A 19,970-nucleotide genomic window follows, 5' to 3' on the forward strand; every position below is an offset into this window, starting at 1 on the left:
GGGTGTGTACTGTAGGTGTATGTAAGGGGTGTGTAAGTGTATGTATGGGGTGTGTAGGTGTATGTATGGGGTATGTAGATGTACTGTATGTAAGAGGTGTGTAAGTGTATGGGGTGTGTACTGTAGGTGTATGTATGGGGTGTGTAGGTGTACTGTATTTAAGGGGTGTGTAGGTGTATGTATGGGGTGTGTAGGTGTTTGTATGGGGTGTGTACTGTAGGTGTATGTATGGGGTGTGTAGGTGTACTGTATGTAAGGGGTGTGTACTGTAGGTGTATGTATGGGGTGTGTAGGTGTACTGTATGTAAGGGGTGTGTACTGTAGGTGTATGTATGGGGTGTGTAGGTGTACTGTATGTAGGGGGTGTGTAAGTGTATGTGTGGGGTGTGTAGGTGTATGTATGGGGTGTGTACTGTAGGTGTATGTATGGGGTGTGTACTGTAAGTGTATGTATGGGGTGTGTAGGTGTATGTGTGTATATGTCGGTATGGGGGCGTGTGTATAGGAGTGTGTATGTGTCTGTATGGCTGTGTGTTTATAGAGGAGGGGGGGGTGCTAGACTCTTTGGACGGTGAAGCTTATCTTGAAATCCTCTACCCAACATCCCCACAGAATATGCAGAATGCAGACCCCCAGCTCTACCGCCAAACTACATCGTATTCCAGGAAGCTGCAGGTCCGGTGTGTGGATGTCTGTCCAGCTGTTGCTTGGAGCTTTATAAGCCATGAACCATTATATGCCCCTGACTGTGTGGTTGCTGTGATGAGATTAAGGATTGGGCAGTGAATTAAGTGACCAGCAGAGCTGCAGAGACCCCAAATGTAAGTGGGACACTTTGGGATATACACAGGGATATGGGTCATTGATCTATAATATGAAATATGGATCCTGCACAGTGATGTTATACTGAGCCTCTGTCACTGGATTCATTGGTGTAAATGTCCAATCAGCGTCATGTGCAGATCACCCTGAGGGCAATAGAGCTGACCTGGAAGAAGATGGAACCTCCCCTGATGCCAATGGTCGGGAGGGCCTATAGGTTACAGGTGCCCGGAATGCCCACACAAAAAAAAAGCTGCATCATTCTAGCACAGGTTCCTCATTGCATGGTATGTGACTTGTGGGCAGAACACGTATTACTATCTGTGTACAAGCTGCTGAGCATGTGAATGACTGAGGTGCAGATATATCTGTGTATAGTGCCGCAATGATCTTATTACCTGGCACCGTGCTGAATGTCTCCTCTTCTACTATTATAAAGAGCCGAAATTCTGGATCCACCAATGCAGGGTCTGAGACAGAACAGAAAGAGGGTGGAAGATGTACTGCATGCCATCCCATTACCTATACCAAACACTGCACCTCATCTCACACACTGCATCTCTCCCCACACTGCATCTCTCCCTTCACTGCATCCTCACTGCATCTCTCCACACACTGCATTTCAACCTACAATGGATCCAACTGCATGCCATTACATACACCAAACACTGCACCTCATCTCACACACTGCTTCTCTCCCCACACTACAACTCACCCCATTACCTATACCAAACACTGCACCTTATCTCACACACTGCTTCTCTCCCCATACTGCATCCATATTGCATGCCATTACTGAACCCTCACCCCACACTGCATGCCATTACATATACCAAACACTGCACCTCATCTCACACACTGCTTCTCTCCCCACACTGCATCCTCACTGTATCTCTCCCTTCACTGCATCTCTCCACACACTGCATCTCTCCCATAATTGCATCCTCACTGCATCTCAACCTACATTGCATCCTACTGCATGCAATTATATACACCAAACACTGCACCTCATCTCACACACTACATCTCTCCCCACACTGCATGCCATGCCATTACATATACCAAACACTGCACCTCATCTCACACACTGCATCCTCACTGCATCTCTCCCTTCACTGCATCTCTCCCCACACTGCATCCTCACTGCATCTCTCCCTTCATTGCATCTATCCCCACACTGCATCCTCACTGTATCTCTCCCTTCACTGCATCCTTCTGCATGCCATTACATATACCAAATACAGCACCTCATCTCACACACTGCTTCTCTCCCCACACTGCATCCTCACTGCATCTCTCCCCACATTGCATGCCATTACATATACCAAACACTGCACCTCATTTCACACACTGCTTCTCTCCCCATACTGCATCCTCACTAAATCTCTCCCCACACTGCATCTCTCCCCACATTGGATGCCATTACATATACCAAACACTGCACCTCATCTCACACACTGCTTCTCTCCCCACACTGCATCCTCACTGTATCTCTCCCTTCACTGCATCTCTCCACACACTGCATCTCTCCCATAATTGCATCCTCACTGCATCTCAACCTACATTGCATCCTACTGCATGCAATTATATACACCAAACACTGCACCTCATCTCACACACTACATCTCTCCCCACACTGCATGCCATGCCATTACATATACCAAACACTGCACCTCATCTCACACACTGCATCCTCACTGCATCTCTCCCTTCACTGCATCTCTCCCCACACTGCATCCTCACTGCATCTCTCCCTTCATTGCATCTATCCCCACACTGCATCCTCACTGTATCTCTCCCTTCACTGCATCCTTCTGCATGCCATTACATATACCAAATACAGCACCTCATCTCACACACTGCTTCTCTCCCCACACTGCATCCTCACTGCATCTCTCCCCACATTGCATGCCATTACATATACCAAACACTGCACCTCATTTCACACACTGCTTCTCTCCCCATACTGCATCCTCACTAAATCTCTCCCCACACTGCATCTCTCCCCACATTGGATGCCATTACATATACCAAACACTGCACCTCATCTCACACACTGCATCTCTCCCCACATTGCACCTCACTGCATCTCTCCCCACACTGCATCCTCACTGCATGCCATTACATATACCAAACACTGCAGCTCATCTCACACTGCTTCTCTCCTCATACTGCATCCTCACTGCATCTCTCCCCACACTGCATCATCACTGCTTCCTCACCCCACACTGCACGCCATCCCATTACATATACCAAACACTGCACATCATCTCACACACTGCATCTCTCCCCACACTGCAATTCTCCCCAAATTGCATCCTCACTGCATCTCTCCCCACAATGCATCCTCACTTCATTTCTCCCTACATCGCATCCGACTGCATGCCATTACATAAACCAAACACTGCACCTCATCTCACACACTGCTTCTCTCCCCACACTGCATCTCTCCCCACATTGGATGCCATTACATATACCAAACACTGCACCTCATCTCACACACTGCTTCTCTCCCCACACTGCATCCTCACTGTATCTCTCCCTTCAATGCATCCTCACTGCATCTCTCCACACACTGCATCTCTCCCCACATTGCATCCTACTGCATGCCATTACATACACCAAACACTGCACCTCATCTCACACACTGCGTCTCTCCCCACACTGCATCCTCACCCAACACTGCATGCCATGTCATTACATATACCAAACACTGCACCTCATCTCACACACTGCATCTCTCCCCACACTGCATCTCTCCCTACATTGCATTCTCACTGCATCTCTCCCCACATTGCATCCTACTGCATGCCATTACATATACCAAACACTGCACCTCATCTCACACACACTGCTTCTCTCCCCACACTGCATCCTCACTGTATCTCTCCCTTCACTGCATCCTCACTGCATCTCTCCCCACATTGCATCCTCACTGCATCTCAACCTACATTGCATCCTACTGCATGCTGTACATACACCAAACACTGCACCTCATCTCACACACTGCTTCTCTCCCCACACTGCATCCTCACTGCATCTCTCCCGACATTGCATCCTACTGCATGCCATTACATATACCAAACACTGCAACTCATCTCACACACTGCTTCTTTCCCCATACTGCATCCTCACTGCATCTCTCCCCTCACTGCATCCTCACTGCATCTCTCCCCACATTGCATCCTCACTGCATCTCCCCTCACACAGCATCCTCACTGCATCACTCCCCACACAGCATCCTCACTGCATGCCATCCCATTACATATACCAAACACTGCACCTCATCTCACACACTGCTTCTCTCCCCATACTGCATCTCTCCCCACACTGCATCCTTACTGCATCTCTCCCCACACTGCATCATCACTGCATCCTTACCCCACACTGCATACCATCCCATTACATATACCAAACACTGCACCTTATCTCACACACTGCATCTTTCCTCACATTGCATCCTACTGCATGCCATTACATATACCAAACACTGCACCTCACCTCACACACTGCTTCTCTCCCCACACTGCATCCTCACTGTATCTCTCCCCACACTGCATCCTACTGCAAGCCATTACATATACCAAACACTGCACCTCATCTCACACACTGCTTCTCTCCCACACTGCATCCTCACTATCTCTACCTTCACTGCATCCTCACTGCATCTCTCAACACACTGCATCTCTCCCCACATTGCATCCTCACTGCATCTCTCCCTACATTGCATCCTTCTGCATGCCATTACATATACCAAACACTGCACCTCATCTCACACACTGCTTCTCTCACCATACTGCATTCTCACTAAATCTCTCCCCACACTGCATCTCTCCCCACATTGCATGCCATTACATATACCAAACACTGCATCTCTCCCCACATTGCATCCTCACTGCATCTCTCCCCACACTGCATCCTCACTGCATGCCATTACATATACCAAACACTGCACCTCATCTCACACACTGCTTCTCTCCTCATACTGCATCCTTACTGCATCTCTCCCCACACTACAATTCTCCCCACACTGCAACCTTACTGCATCTCTCCCCACACTGCATCATCACTGGTTCCTCACCCCACACTGCATGCCATCCCATTACATATACCAAACACTGCACATCATCTCACACATTGAATCTCTCCCCACACTGCATCCTCACTGCATCTTTCCCCAAATTGCATCCTCACTGCATCTCTCCCCACACTGCATCCTACTGCATGCCATTACATATGCCAAACAGTGCACTTCATCTCACACACTGCTTCTATCCTCATACTGCATCTTCACTACATCTCTCCCCACACTGCATCCTTACTGCATCTCTCCCCACATTGCATCCTCAGTGCATCTTTCCCCACACTGCATCCTCACCCAACACTGCAATTCTCCCCACATTGCATCCTTACTGCATCTCTCCTCACATTGCATCCTCACTGCATCTCTCCCCACACTGCAAACCATCCCATTACATATATCAAACACTGCACCTCATCTCTCCCCACACTGCATCCTCACTGCATCTCTCCCCACACTGCAATTCTCCCCACATTGCATCCTCACTGCATCTCTCCCCACACAGCACCCTCACTGCATCACTCCCCACACAGTATCCTCACTGCATCTCTCCCCACATTGCATCCATACTGCATCTCTCCCCACATTACATCCTCACTGCATGCCATCCCATTACATATACCAAACACTGCACCTCATCTCACACACTGCTTCTCTTCCCATACTGCATCTCTCCCCACACTGCAACTGTCCCCACATTGCATCCTTACTGCATCTCTCCCCACACTGCATCCTCACCCCACACTGCATACCATCCCATTACATATACCAAACATTGCACCTCATCTCACACACTGCTTCTCTCCCCACACTGCATCCTCACTGTATCTCTCCCTTCACTGCATCTCTCCACACACTGCATCTCTCCCCACATTGCATCCTCACTGCATCTCAACCTACATTGCATCCTTCTGCATGCCATTACATATACCACACACTGCACCTCATCTCACACACTGCTTCTTTCCCCATACTGCATCCTCACTGCATCTCTCCCCACACAGCATCCTCACTGCATCACTCTCCACACAGCATCCTCACTGCATCTCTCCCCACATTGCATCCATACTGCATCTCTCCCCACATTATATCCTCACTGCATGCCATCCCATTACATATACCAAACACTGCACCTCATCTCACACACTGCTTCTCTCCCCATACTGCATCTCTCCCCACACTGCAACTGTCCCCACATTGCATCCTTACTGCATCTCTCCCCACACTGCATCATCACGGCATCCTCACCCCACACTGCATACCATCCCATTACATATACCAAACACTGCACCTCATCTCACACACTGCATCTTTCCTCACATTGCATCCTACTGCATGCCATTACATATACCAAATACTGCACCTCATCTCACACACTGCTTCTCTCCTCATACTGCATTCTCACTACATCTCTCCCCACACTGCATCCTCACTGCATATCTCCCCACATTGCATGCCATTACATATACCACACACTGCACCTCATCTCACACACTGCTTCTTGCCCTATACTACATCCTCACTGCATCTCTCCCCACATTGCATACCATGCCATTACATATACCAAACACTGCACCTCATCTCACACACTGCATCTCTCCCCACATTGGTATATGTAACAGCATGGCATGCAATGTGGGGAGAGATGCAGTGTGTGAGATGAGGTGCAGTGTTTGGTAAATGTAATGGCATGCGTTGCAAACACTGCACCTCATCTCACACATTGCTACTCTCCCCACACTGCATCCTCACTGCATCTCTCCCCACATTGAATACCAGGCCATTACATATACCAAACACTGCACCTCATCTCACACACTGCTTCTCTCCTCATACTGAATCCTCACTGCATCTCTCCCTACACTGCAACTCTCCCCACATTGCATACTTACTGCATCTCTCCCAACATTGCATCCTCACTGCATCTCTTCCCACTCTGCATGCCATCCCATTCCATATACCAAACACTGCACCTCATCTCACACACTGGTTCTCTCCCCACCCTGCATCTCACATTGCGTCTTCACTGCATCTCTCCCCACACTGCATCTCTCCCCAGAATGCATACTCACTACATCTCTCCCCACACTGCATGGCATCCCATTACATGTACCAAACACTGCACCTCATCTCACACACTACTTCTCTCCCTACATTGTGCATATACCAAACACTGCACCTCATCTCACACACTGCATCTCTCCCCACATTGCATCCTTACTGCATCTCTTCCCACATTGCATCCTCACTGCATGCCATCCCATTATATATACCAAACACTGCATCTCACACACTGCTTCTCTCCCCACACTGCAACTCTCCCTACATTGCATCCTTACTGCATCTCTCCCCACACAGCATCCTCACTGCATTTCTTCCCCCACACTGCATGCCATCCCATTACATATACCAAACACTGCACCTCATCTCACACACTGCTTCTCTCCCCACACAGCATCCTTACTGCATCTCTTCCCACACAGCATCCTTACTGCATTTCTCACCCCACACTGCATCTCACCCCACACTGCACGCCTTCCCATTACATATACCTAACACTGCACCTCATCTCACACACTGCTTCTATCCCCATACTGCATCCACACTGCATCTCTCCCCACATTACATGCTCACCCCACACTGCATCCTCATTGCACCTCCCCCCACACTGCAACCTCATTGCATCTCTCCCCACACTGCATCCTCATTGCATCTCTCCCCACACTGCAACCTCATTGCATCTCTCCCCACACTGCATCCTCATTGCATCTCTCCTCACACTACTTACTCACCCCACACTACATCACAGACCACACTACAGCTACTACAGTATTCACATTATGTCCCACTGATAGCGTTTATACATTACTTCCCACTGATAGCGATTATACATTATGTCCCACTGATAGCGTTTATACATTACGTCCCACTGATAGCGTTTATACATTATGTCCCACTGATAGCGTTTATACATTACGTCCCACTGATAGCGTTTATACATTATGTCCCACTGATAGCGTTTATACATTACGTCCCACTGATAGCGTTTATACATTAAGTCCCACTGATAGCGTTTATACATTATGTCCCACTGATAGCGTTTATACATTATGTCCCACTGATAGCGTTTATACATTATGTCCCACTGATAGCGTTTATACATTGTGTCCCACTGATAGCGTTTATACATTATGTCCCACTGATAGCGTTTATACATTATGTCCCACTGATAGCGTTTATACATTACGTCCCACTGATAGCGTTTATACATTACGTCCCACTGATAGCGTTTATACATTACGTCCCACTGATAGCGATTATACATTACGTCCCACTGATAGCGATTATACATTACGTCCCACTGATAGCGATTATACATTATGTCCCACTGATAGCGTTTATACATTACGTCCCACTGATAGCGTTTATACATTACGTCCCACTGATAGCGTTTATACATTACGTCCCACTTATAGCGTTTATACATTACGTCCCACTGATAGCGTTTATACATTATGTCCCACTGATAGCGTTTATACATTACGTCCCACTGATAGCGATTATACATTACGTCCCACGAGTCAGGTCAGTGATTCCAGGTGATTTATTCTTCTCTGATGGACTCATTACAATCACTTTTATCAGACTCCTTTGCAATGATTTCCCTATTACCGGTGTCTGTGCTGGGAGAGCTATATGTCTAATGGACACACTATTAGATGGCAAATAACAGTATGGGCATCACAGCTGCTGGCATATTACTAGTGTGTTACTGGGCATTGTGGGTTATCACTACTGTTGGTGTGCACCATTATCATACCTACTCCAGTCTTCAGTACATCAGCCAGCTCGTGGTGCCAGTGTAACAGAAGCCAGTGCCCCGCTCGCTGACTTGTGACCAATGCATCTCTTACATCTGCCTCGGAGATGGAGTCCTTCCAAGCAGCGACATTCACCTGCAATGGAGACATATAGAGGAACATGTAGGCACATACGGAGCTGGATAGTGACCCTGCTGTTTTTTTCCTTACCTCCTTCCCTTTCTCCCGGGCCATGTGCAGAATATGGTGCATGGGATAATAAGCTGGTGGGGATTGTCCTGATGGTGGAAGGAGGAACAGGACAGGAGAATGTAAAGCGATAATATCTGCCTCTGTCTCCAAACCGTCTGCAGGTTCAGGCCCCAAAATGCATGAGGTGAAATGATTTAGCAGCAGGGCCAGGCTTTCAGGCTTCATGATGCGCCACAAGATGGCTGTCTGGAATAGTGTGAGATTAGAAAATCTAGAGCAGGGCACAGGTCCAATTATGGTGGAGCGGAGACTGAAGTATTCCTGCCACTGCCTGGCCTGTGCACTCAGCGATGATCGGATACCCTGGAAAGCAGACAGCTTCTCCAGCTGGGCCAATTCCTTCCAGGCCTGGGAGTCCACCCACTGAGGCCTCTGAATGCAGGAAGATGAAGTCTCTTGAACTGAATTACACATAAGTCCCAAGAACAAGAACCACTCCAAAGCCGGTGGCTGTCCGACAGCCATCAGCACCCGCAGGATCTGCCGGTGTTCTTCTGTGAGGCTGGGGAGCACATGAGATAGGATTCCATGGCGGAGGACCTTTTCTATCTGAAGGCCCATATTTATGTGAGCGTGTAGAGCTTTGCGGGCGCAGCATAAGAAGGACCCTGCGGGAAAGTGATAATATGGTGACAATCTGGCCACTTCCTGCAGCCTGGAGTACAGAAAGATAGACTGCTTTGCTGCAGACACATATGGGGCCAAATGCTCAAGAGTCTTCTGCTGTAAGATCTCCACATTACACAAGGATTCCTTCAATGAGTACAGGGTATCCTCACATGATGACACTTTGTGATGGAAGTCGTTCCTCTGAAGCAGGGGGCCTGTATCTGAGGAGATGTAATCCAGCAATGTGTCCTGTTGTGGAGATAGGAACCATGCTATGTAAGTGAGCTTTATGAACACACAATTTTTATTAGTATGGTCAACCGGCTTCTAAAAGTTACTGAGTATAAAAACCCATGTTCTCCCAATACACAGAGCAGTGACCTCAATCCCATGTTCTCCCAATACACAGAGCAGTAACCTCAATCCCATGGTCTCCCAATACACAGAGCAGTAACCCTGATCCCATGTTCTCCCAATACAGAGAGCAACAACCCTGATCCAATGTTCTCCCAATACAGAGAGCAACAACCCTGATCCAATGTTCTCCCAATACACAGAGCAGTAACCCTGAGCCCATGTTCTCCCAATACAGAGCTATACCCTAATCCCATGTTCTCCCAATACACAGAGCAACAACCCTGATCTCGTGTTCTCCTAATACACAGAGCAACAACCCTGATCCCATGATCTCCCAATACACAGAGCAGTAATCCTGAGCCCATGTTATCCCAATACAGAGAGCAACAACCCTAATCCCATGTTCTCCCAATACAGAGCTATACCCTAATCCCATGTTCTCCCAAAACACAGAGCAACAACTTTAATCCCATGTTCTCCCAATACACAGAGCAACAACCCTAATCCCATGTTCTCCCAAAACACAGAGCAACAACCCTGATCCCATGTTCTCCCAATACAGAGAGCAACAACCCTGATCCCATGTTCTCCCAATGCATAGAGCAATAACTCCGATCGGGTTGGGTATGGGATGCCGGCAGTCAGAATCCCAATGCCGGTGCCCAACAGGGTTAGGATACCAACACCTGCCGGTAAACACCCTAACCCTCCCTCCCCATAGCCTTAACCTAACCTTCCCCCTCCCCTAATAGTTACCATTGGAATGCTGGTACTGGGATTCTGACTGATGCCGGGCTACACCCCAATCCCATCTTCTCCCAATACACAGAGCTACACCCCGATCCCATGTTCTCCCAATACACAGAGCTAAACCCCGATCCCCTGTTCTCCCAATACACAGAGCTAAACCCCGATCCCATGTCCTCCCAATACACAGAGCTAAACCCCGATCCCATCTTCTCCCAATACACAGAGCTAAACCCCGATCCCATCTTCTCCCAATACACAGAGCTAAATCCCGATCCCATCTTCTAACAATACATAGAGCTAAACCCCGATCCCATCTTCTAACAATACACAGAGCTAAACCCCGATCCCATCTTCTAACAATACACAGAGCTAAACCCCGATCCCATCTTCTCCCAATACACAGAGCTAAACCCCGATCCCATCTTCTAACAATACACAGAGCTAAACCCCGATCCCATCTTCTAACAATACACAGAGCTAAACCCCAATCCCCTGTTCTCCCAATACACAGAGCTAAACCCCGATCCCCTGTTCTCCCAATACACAGAGCTAAACCCCGATCCCATCTTCTAACAATACAGAGCTAAACCCCGATCCCGTTCTCCCAATACACAGAGCTAAACCCTGATCCTCTGTTATCCCAATACACAGAGCTAAACCCCGATCCCATCTTCTAACAATACAGAGCTAAACCCCGATCCCCTGTTCTCCCAAATACACAGAGCTAAACCCCGATCCTCTGTTATCCCAAAACACAGAGCTAAACCCCGATCCTCTGTTCTCCAAATACACAGAGCTATACCCTAATCCCATGTTCTCCCAATACACAGAGCTATACCCTAATCCCATGTTCTCCCAATACACAGAGCTAAACCCCGATCCCATGTTCTCTGAAAATACAGAGGTAAACCCTGATGCGAGTGGGAAATGTCACATGTATGAATAATAATTTTAAGGGTTTAGCAGTCAGCAATTTCCAGAGGGTAAGAATTGAGCTACTATGTAATAATATCTGTCACTAGCTCTGATCTGGTACAAAAATCAAGCTCTTTTGTGGAGTGGAAATGGGTGTGTGACCCTCCAAACAGCAAGGGTCCTCCTATCCACCCCTCTATTTCATACTAATATCAGATTACAAAATCATTCCTGTTTCAGCACAAACCTTGGGTGCACCTACCTCCATATTTATTAGGTAAAGCCCTTTCCGCCTACTTTCCCACCATCTTGTGCAAATTCTGCCCCTCTGAAATGGTCTGTAAGACCATATGCTCTGTCAGAACCATAGCCGCACTTGTGCATATTGAGGAGCACACCATTATGGGAGGATAATGCACTACGTCAAGGTGCCCTTAGTAACTGAGGCCCTTTGTGTCTGAGAACGTTGAGTTCTTCACCTCTATATTCAGAAATTTATATGGATTTGTTTGAGGACTTTATTGTGCACACTGATGCTTTGTCATGGATTTACTCCATCTTAGCTGATGTTTATCCCTCCACAATCCATTATCCGTACAGCTCTAGACCATTGTGAGAATTAGATACTTTATGTGTTTTGAAGGAAGATGTTAATGTTCCTGTAGTTTCTTCTATTTCTTACTACTGATCTGTGCCTCCTAGTTATCAGGAGACATCTCAGCTCATGTTCCTGTGGTGACTTCTGCTACTGATCTGTGCCTCCTAGTTATCAGGAGACGTCTCAGCTCATGTTCCTGTGGTGACTTCTACCTTCTGCTACTGACCCATGCCTCCTATGTATCAGGAGATAACTCAGCTCTTGTTACTGTAGCGATGTCTACCTTCTGCTACTGATCTGTGCCTCCTAGTTATCAGGAGATATCTCAGCTCATGTTCCTGTGGTGACTTCTACCTTCTGCTACTGATCTGTGCCTCCTAGTTATCAGGAGACATCTCAGCTCATGTTACTGTAGTGATGTCTACCTTCTGCTACTGATCTGTGCCTCCTAGTTATCAGGAGATATCTCAGCTCATGTTACTGTAGTGATGTCTACCTTCTGCTACTGATCTGTGCCTCCTAGTTATCAGGAGATATCTCAGCGCATGTTCCTGTGGTGACTTCTGCTACTGATCTGTGCCTCCTAGTTATCAGGAGACATCTCAGCTCATGTTCCTGTGGTGACTTCTACCTTCTGCTATTGATCTGTGCCTCCTATGTATCAGAAGATAACTCAGCTCATGTTCCTGTGGTGACTTCTAACTTCTGCTACTGATCTGTGCCTCCTATGTATCAGAAGATAACTCAGAAGTCACCACAGGAACATGAGCTAACTTCTGCTACTGATCTGTGCCTCTTAGTTATCAGGAGATATCTCAGCTCATGTTCCTGTGGTGACGTCTACCTTCAGCTACTGACCTGTGCCTCCTATGTATCAGGAGATATCTCAGCTCATGTTACTGTGGTGACTTATGCTACTGATCTGTACATCCTAGGTATCAGGAGATATCTCAGCTCATGTTCCTGTGGTGACTTCTACCTTCTACTATTGATCTGTGCCTCCTATGCATCAGAAGATAACTCAGCTCATGTTACTGTAGTGACATCTACCTTCTGCTACTAATCTGAGCCTCCTAGGTATCAAGAAAAATCTCCGCTCATGTTCCTCTGGTGATTTCTGCTACTGGTCTGTGCCTCCTATGTATCAGTAGAGATCTCAGCACATGTTCCAGTGGTGACGTCTACCTTCAGGTATTGAGCTGTGCCTCCTAGATATCAGGATATATCTCAGCTCATGTTCCTGTGGTGACTTATGCTACTGATCTGTGCCTCCTATGTATCAAGACATAACTCAGCTCAAGTTCCTGTGGTGACTTCTGCTACTGATCTGTGCCTCCTAGGTATCAGTAGATAACTGAGCTCATGTTCCTGTCGTGACGTCTACCTTCAGCTACTGAGCTGTGCCTCCTATGTATCAGGAGATATCTCAACGCATGTTCCTGTTGTGATTTCTGCTACTGATCTGTGCCTCCTAGGTATCAGTAGATAACTGAGCTCATGTTACTGTGGTGACGTCTACCTTCAGCTGCTGAGCTGTGCCTCCTAGATATCAGGAGATATCTCAGCTCATGTTCCTGTGGTGACTTCTACCTTCTGCTACTGATCTGTGCCTCCTATGTATCAGGAGATATCTCAGCTCATGTTCTTGTGGTGACTTCTACCTTCTGCTACTGATCTGTGCCTCCTATGTATCAGTAGAGATCTCAGCACATGTTCCTGTGGTGACGTCTACCTTCAGGTATTGAGCTGTGCCTCCTAGATATCAGGATATATCTCAGCTCATGTTCCTGTGGTGACTTCTGCTACTGATCTGTGCCTCTTATGTATCAGTACATAACTCAGCTCATGTTCTTGTGGTGACTTCTGCTACTGATCTGTGTCTCCTATGTATCAGGAGATATCTCAGCTCATGTTCCTGTGGTGACGTCTACCTTCAGCTACTGAGCTGTGCCTCCTATGTATCAGGAGATATCTCAGCGCATGTTCCTGTGGTGACTTCTGCTACTGATCTGTGCCTCCTATGTATCAGGACATAACTAAGCTCATGTTCCTGTGGTGACGTCTACCTTCAGCTACTGACCTGTGCCTCCTATGTATCAGGAGATATCTCAGCTCATGTTCCTGTGGTGACTTCTGCTACTGATCTGTGCATCCTAGGTATCAGGAGATATCTCAGCTCATGATCCTGTGGTGACGTCTACCTTCAGTTGCTGAGCTGTGCCTCCTATGTATCAGGAGAAATCTCAGCTAATGTTCCTGTGGTGATGTCTACCTTCAGCTACTGACCTGTGCCTCCTATGTATCAGGAGATATCTCAGCGCATGTTCCTGTGGTGACTTCTGCTACTGATCTGTGCCTCCTATGTATCAGGAGAAATCTCAGCTCATGTTCCTGTGGTGACGTCTACCTTCAGCTACTGACCTGTGCCTCCTATGTATCAGGAGATGTCTCAGCGCATGTTCCTGTGGTGACTTCTGCTACTGATCTGTGCCTCCTATGTATCAGGAGACATCTCAGCACATGTTCCTGTGGTGACTTCTAACTTCAGCTACTGACCTGTGCCTCCTATGTATCAGGAGATATCTCAGCACATGTTCCTGTGGTGACTTCTGCTACTGATCTGTGCCTCCTATGTATTAGGAGATATCTCAGCTCATGTTCCTGTGGTGACGTCTACCTTCTGCTACTGATCTGTGCCTCCTATGTATCAGGAGATATCTCAGCGCATGTTCCTGTGGTGACGTCTACCTTCTGCTACTGATCTGTGCCTCCTAGTTATCAGGAGATATCTCAGCTCATGTTCCTGTGGTGACGTCTACCTTCAGATATTGAGCTGTGCCTCCTAGATATCAGGAGATATCTCAGCTCATGTTCCTGTGGTGACTTCTGCAACTGATCTGTGCCTCCTGTGCATTAGGAGATATCTCAGCTCATGTTACTGTGGTGACTTCTGCTACTGATCTGTGCATCCTATGTATCAGGAGATATCTCAGCTCATGTTCCTGTGGTGACGTCTACCTTCTGCTACTGATCTGTGCCTCCTAGTTATATATCTAGGAGGCTCAGCTCAGTAGCAATCTCAGCTCATGTTCCTGTGATGACAAAAGACGCTTATGTTTTCATCCTGTGTATGTAATACAGAGTTCTGGATCATGTTTGTTTTTATCCCTCACCTGAGCTCTCTGTATGTCCTCCTTCAGCTGTAAAGCACTTCCGTACAGTCTCCTCCTCTCTTCCTGCTGTCGTGGATCTTTAAATACCAGAATCTCTTGAACCAGCTCATCCTCTAGCCCAGCAGGACTAAGGCTTGCATCCATTACGTTAACATATTTTAAGACAGATGGACCAAGTACTGAAAGAGTTGATTTATTTAAGGTGATAAGCTGGTCACAGTATGCAACTTGTCTTCTTTATCTATGGTTACTTACCTTCTACAAAAGCACTCAGTGAAAGGTGAGTGCTGAGATAAGGGTGGAAGGACTTCGATGGATGATTCTCCTGTGACAAGGTAGCACCTCCATTGCTTGGAGGACCTTGGCACTGAGCAACTTGGGAGTGCACAATATCCATGCAAAATAAATTCTTTTCCACATTTGTAATAAGAACCCATGCACCTAGAAATGAGGAAAGTGTGAAACTTGTGTTAGATCTGGATATCCTGTCCTCCCACCCTGCAGGGGATGAGCACGGAATGGCAAATCATATATAAGATCATATCAACTTTATTAGCGAGATAGTATGAAGATCACTGAGCAAATCAATGGGAGGTGGAGACAATTCTGCCTTTAAAAATAATATATGCTGACCAAGCAGGTGATCGGGGGCTGAGACAGAAGCTATTTTAGGGCCTCACATAGGGAGACTAGTGGTGGGTCTTCTTTACAGCTGGATAGAAGTACAGACCGGCAATCTATATTAGGTAACTTTTGCTCAAACCACTCGTATGAGCTTTGCTTTAAGTTCTTGTATTTTACGTATTGTCATTAATTAATGTAGATATAATTAGAAGGTTGTGTATTCATCATGCTGACGTAATGAAGAAAGACTACGCTTGAAATGCATTAAATATCCGTATTTGTGGGTGGAATGTGCAGCTGTAGTAATTGCCATCAGCATTTGGTTTCTTGAAGTATGTCTATTTTTATACTAAGTACAGACAATAGTGGGACGTGGCATGGGGTAGCAAGCGAGTTAGATATTCGTTATGGACATGCATTGTGATTGAGACATTTCTTGGCTGCCGCTGGCGGTCTGGCTGTGTGTGGCCCGCTATGTTTCCCTGGATGCTACGTTCCCTGGATGCTACGTTTCCCTGGATGCTACGTTTCCCTGGATGCTACGTTTCCCTGGATGCTACGTTCCCTGGATGCTACGTTTCCCTGGATGCTACGTTTCCCTGGATGCTACGTTTCCCTGGATGCTACGTTTCCTTGGATGCTACGTTTCCCTGGATGCTACGTTCCCTGGATGCTACCTTTCCCTGGATGCTACGTTCCCTGGATGCTACATTTCCTTGGATGCTACATTTCCCTGGATGCTACGTTTCCCTGGATGCTACGTTTCCCTGGATGCTACGTTTCCTTGGATGCTACGTTCCCTGGATGCTGCTGCCACAGGCTCCTAGCTTCCCATGCATTTGGATTCACTGATGATCTGCTGCGATATGACTTCATTCCTGCATTGTTTGCCCTGTCTGCTCCCATTGGGCACATTAGTGAGGTGTACTCTCTGGGCTGTTGTTGTTTTGTTTACATCCATTTTGTTCCATTTGCCATCCCAGCTATAATGGAGAAATCTGAAAAGGGGGCAGCATCGGCCTAATAATCAATCTGCCTGTACCAAATCCAATGTTATACAATTGGACATGAGGAAATGCTCTCCAGCACCGGTGTGTCTCTGCAGATATTGTCCCTGTAGCTGTGTGTGATACATGAGGAAATGCTCTCCAACACCGGTGTGTCTCTGCAGATATTGTCCCTGTAGCTGTGTGTGTGTTACATGAGGAAATGCTCTCCAGCACCAGTGTGTCTCTGCAGATATTGTCCCTGTAGCTGTGTGTGATACATGAGGAAATGCTCTCCAGCACCGGTGTGTCTCTGCAGATATTGTCCCTGTAGCTGTGTGTGATACATGAGGAAATGCTCTCCAGCACCGGTGTGTCTCTGCAGATATTATCCCTGTAGCTGTGTGTGATACATGAGGAAATGCTCTCCAGCACCGGTGTGTCTCTGCAGATATTGTCCCTGTAGCTGTGTGTGTTACATGTGGAAATGCTCTCCAGCACCGGTGTGTCTCTGCAGATATTATCCCTGTAGCTGTGTGTGTTACATGAGGAAATGCTCTCCAGCACCGGTGTGTCTCTGCAGATATTGTCCCTGTAGCTGTGTGTGTTACATGAGGAAATGCTCTCCAGCACCGGTGTGTCTCTGCAGATATTATCCCTGTAGCTGTGTGTGTGTTACATGAGGAAATGCTCTCCAGCACCGGTGTGTCTCTGCAGATATTATCCCTGTAGCTGTGTGTTACATGAGGAAATGCTCTCCAGCACCGGTGTGTCTCTGCAGGTATTATCCCTGTAGCTGTGTGTGTGATACATGAGGAAATGCTCTCCAGCACCGGTGTGTCTCTGCAGATATTATCCCTGCAGCTGTGTGTGTTACATGTGGAAATGCTCTCCAGCACCGGTGTGTCTCTGCAGATATTATCCCTGTAGCTGTGTGTGTTACATGAGGAAATGCTCTCCAGCACCGGTGTGTCTCTGCAGATATTGTCCCTGTAGCTGTGTGTGATACATGAGGAAATGCTCTCCAGCACCGGTGTGTCTCTGCAGATATTATCCCTGTAGCTGTGTGTGATACATGAGGAAATGCTCTCCAGCACCGGTGTGTCTCTGCAGATATTGTCCCTGTAGCTGTGTTTGTTACATGTGGAAATGCTCTCCAGCACCGGTGTTTCTCTGCAGATATTATCCCTGTAGCTGTGTGTGATACATGAGGAAATGCTCTCCAGCACCGGTGTGTCTCTGCAGATATTATCCCTGTAGCTGTGTGTGATACATGAGGAAATGCTCTCCAGCACCGGTGTGTCTCTGCAGATATTGTCCCTGTAGCTGTGTTTGTTACATGTGGAAATGCTCTCCAGCACCGGTGTTTCTCTGCAGATATTATCCCTGTAGCTGTGTGTGTTACATGTGGAAATGCTCTCCAGCACCGGTGTGTCTCTGCAGATATTATCCCTGTAGCTGTGTGTGATACATGAGGAAATGCTCTCCAGCACCGGTGTGTCTCTGCAGATATTGTCCCTGTAGCTGTGTGTGTTACATGTGGAAATGCTCCCCAGCACCGGTGTGTCTCTGCAGATATTATCCCTGTAGCTGTGTGTGTGTTACATGAGGAAATGCTCTCCAGCACCGGTGTGTCTCTGCAGATATTATCCCTGTAGCTGTGTGTTACATGAGGAAATGCTCTCCAGCACCGGTGTGTCTCTGCAGGTATTATCCCTGTAGCTGTGTGTTACATGAGGAAATGCTCTCCAGCATCGGTGTGTGTCTGCAGATATTATCCCTGTAGCTGTGTGTGTGTTACATGAGGAAATGCTCTCCAGCACCAGTGTGTCTCTGCAGATATTGTCCCTGTAGCTGTGTGTTACATGAGGAAATGCTCTCCAGCACCGGTGTGTCTCTGCAGATATTATCCCTGTAGCTGTGTGTTACATGCGGAAATGCTCTCCAGCACCGGTGTGTCTCTGCAGATATTATCCCTGTAGCTGTGTTTGTTACATGAGGAAATGCTCTCCAGCACCGGTGTGTCTCTGCAGATATTGTCCCTGTAGCTGTCTGTGTTACATGAGGAAATGCTCCCCAGCACCGATGTGTCTCTGCAGATATTATCCCTGTAGCTGTGTGTTACATGAGGAAATACTCTCCAGCACCGGTGTGTCTCTGCAGATATTGTCCCTGTAGCTGTGTGTGTTACATGAGGAAATGCTCTCCAGCACCGGTGTGTCTCTGCAGATATTGTCCCTGTAGCTGTGTGTGTTACATGAGGAAATGCTCTCCAGCACCGGTGTGTCTCTGCAGATATTGTCCCTGTAGCTGTGTGTGTTACATGAGGAAATGCTCTCCAGCACCGGTGTGTCTCTGCAGATATTGTCCCTGTAGCTGTGTGTTACATGAGGAAATGCTCTCCAGCACCGGTGTGTCTCTGCAGATATTGTCCCTGTAGCTGTGTGTGTGTAACATGAGGAAATGCTCTCCAGCACCGGTGTGTCTCTGCAGATATTGTCCCTGTAGCTGTGTGTATGTTACATGAGGAAATGCTCTCCAGCACCGGTGTGTCTCTGCAGATATTGTCCCTGTAGCTGTGTGTGTTACATGAGGAAATGCTCTCCAGCACCGGTGTGTCTCTGCAGATATTATCCCTGTAGCTGTGTGTGTGTTACATGAGGAAATGCTCTCCAGCACCGGTGTGTCTCTGCAGATATTATCCCTGTAGCTGTGTGTGTTACATGAGGAAATGCTCTCCAGCACCGGTGTGTCTCTGCAGATATTGTCCCTGTAGCTGTGTGTGTTACATGAGGAAATGATCTCCAGCACCGGTGTGTCTCTGCAGATATTGTCCCTGTAGCTGTGTGTTACATGAGGAAATGCTCCCCAGCACCGGTGTGTCTCTGCAGATATTATCCCTGTAGCTGTGTGTGATACATGAGGAAATGCTCTCCAGCACCGGTGTGTCTCTGCAGATATTGTCCCTGTAGCTGTGTGTGT

The 19,970-nt window shown here is 47.4% G+C and overlaps 1 protein-coding gene across 1 annotated transcript in view; it reads right to left on the reverse strand.

Annotated features, from left to right (window-relative positions):
- DNHD1 (dynein heavy chain domain 1) overlaps window positions 1-19,970 on the reverse strand; it is a 167,986-nt gene that overhangs the window by 23,605 nt on the left and 124,411 nt on the right. Inside the window, exons 19-23 of the mRNA XM_088464032.1 lie at window positions 15,634-15,819; window positions 15,379-15,557; window positions 8,935-9,834; window positions 8,724-8,859; window positions 1,221-1,292 (exon numbers count right to left, since the gene is read on the reverse strand). Of these exons, the coding sequence (XP_088320158.1) occupies window positions 1,221-1,292; window positions 8,724-8,859; window positions 8,935-9,834; window positions 15,379-15,557; window positions 15,634-15,819 (1,473 nt within the window). The remainder of the gene's footprint in view (window positions 1-1,220; window positions 1,293-8,723; window positions 8,860-8,934; window positions 9,835-15,378; window positions 15,558-15,633; window positions 15,820-19,970) is intronic.

This window comes from Taudactylus pleione, unplaced genomic scaffold (genome assembly GCF_031769625.1).
Source record: "Taudactylus pleione unplaced genomic scaffold, aTauple2 ptg001564l, whole genome shotgun sequence".
Classification (NCBI taxonomy): domain Eukaryota; kingdom Metazoa; phylum Chordata; class Amphibia; order Anura; family Myobatrachidae; genus Taudactylus; species Taudactylus pleione.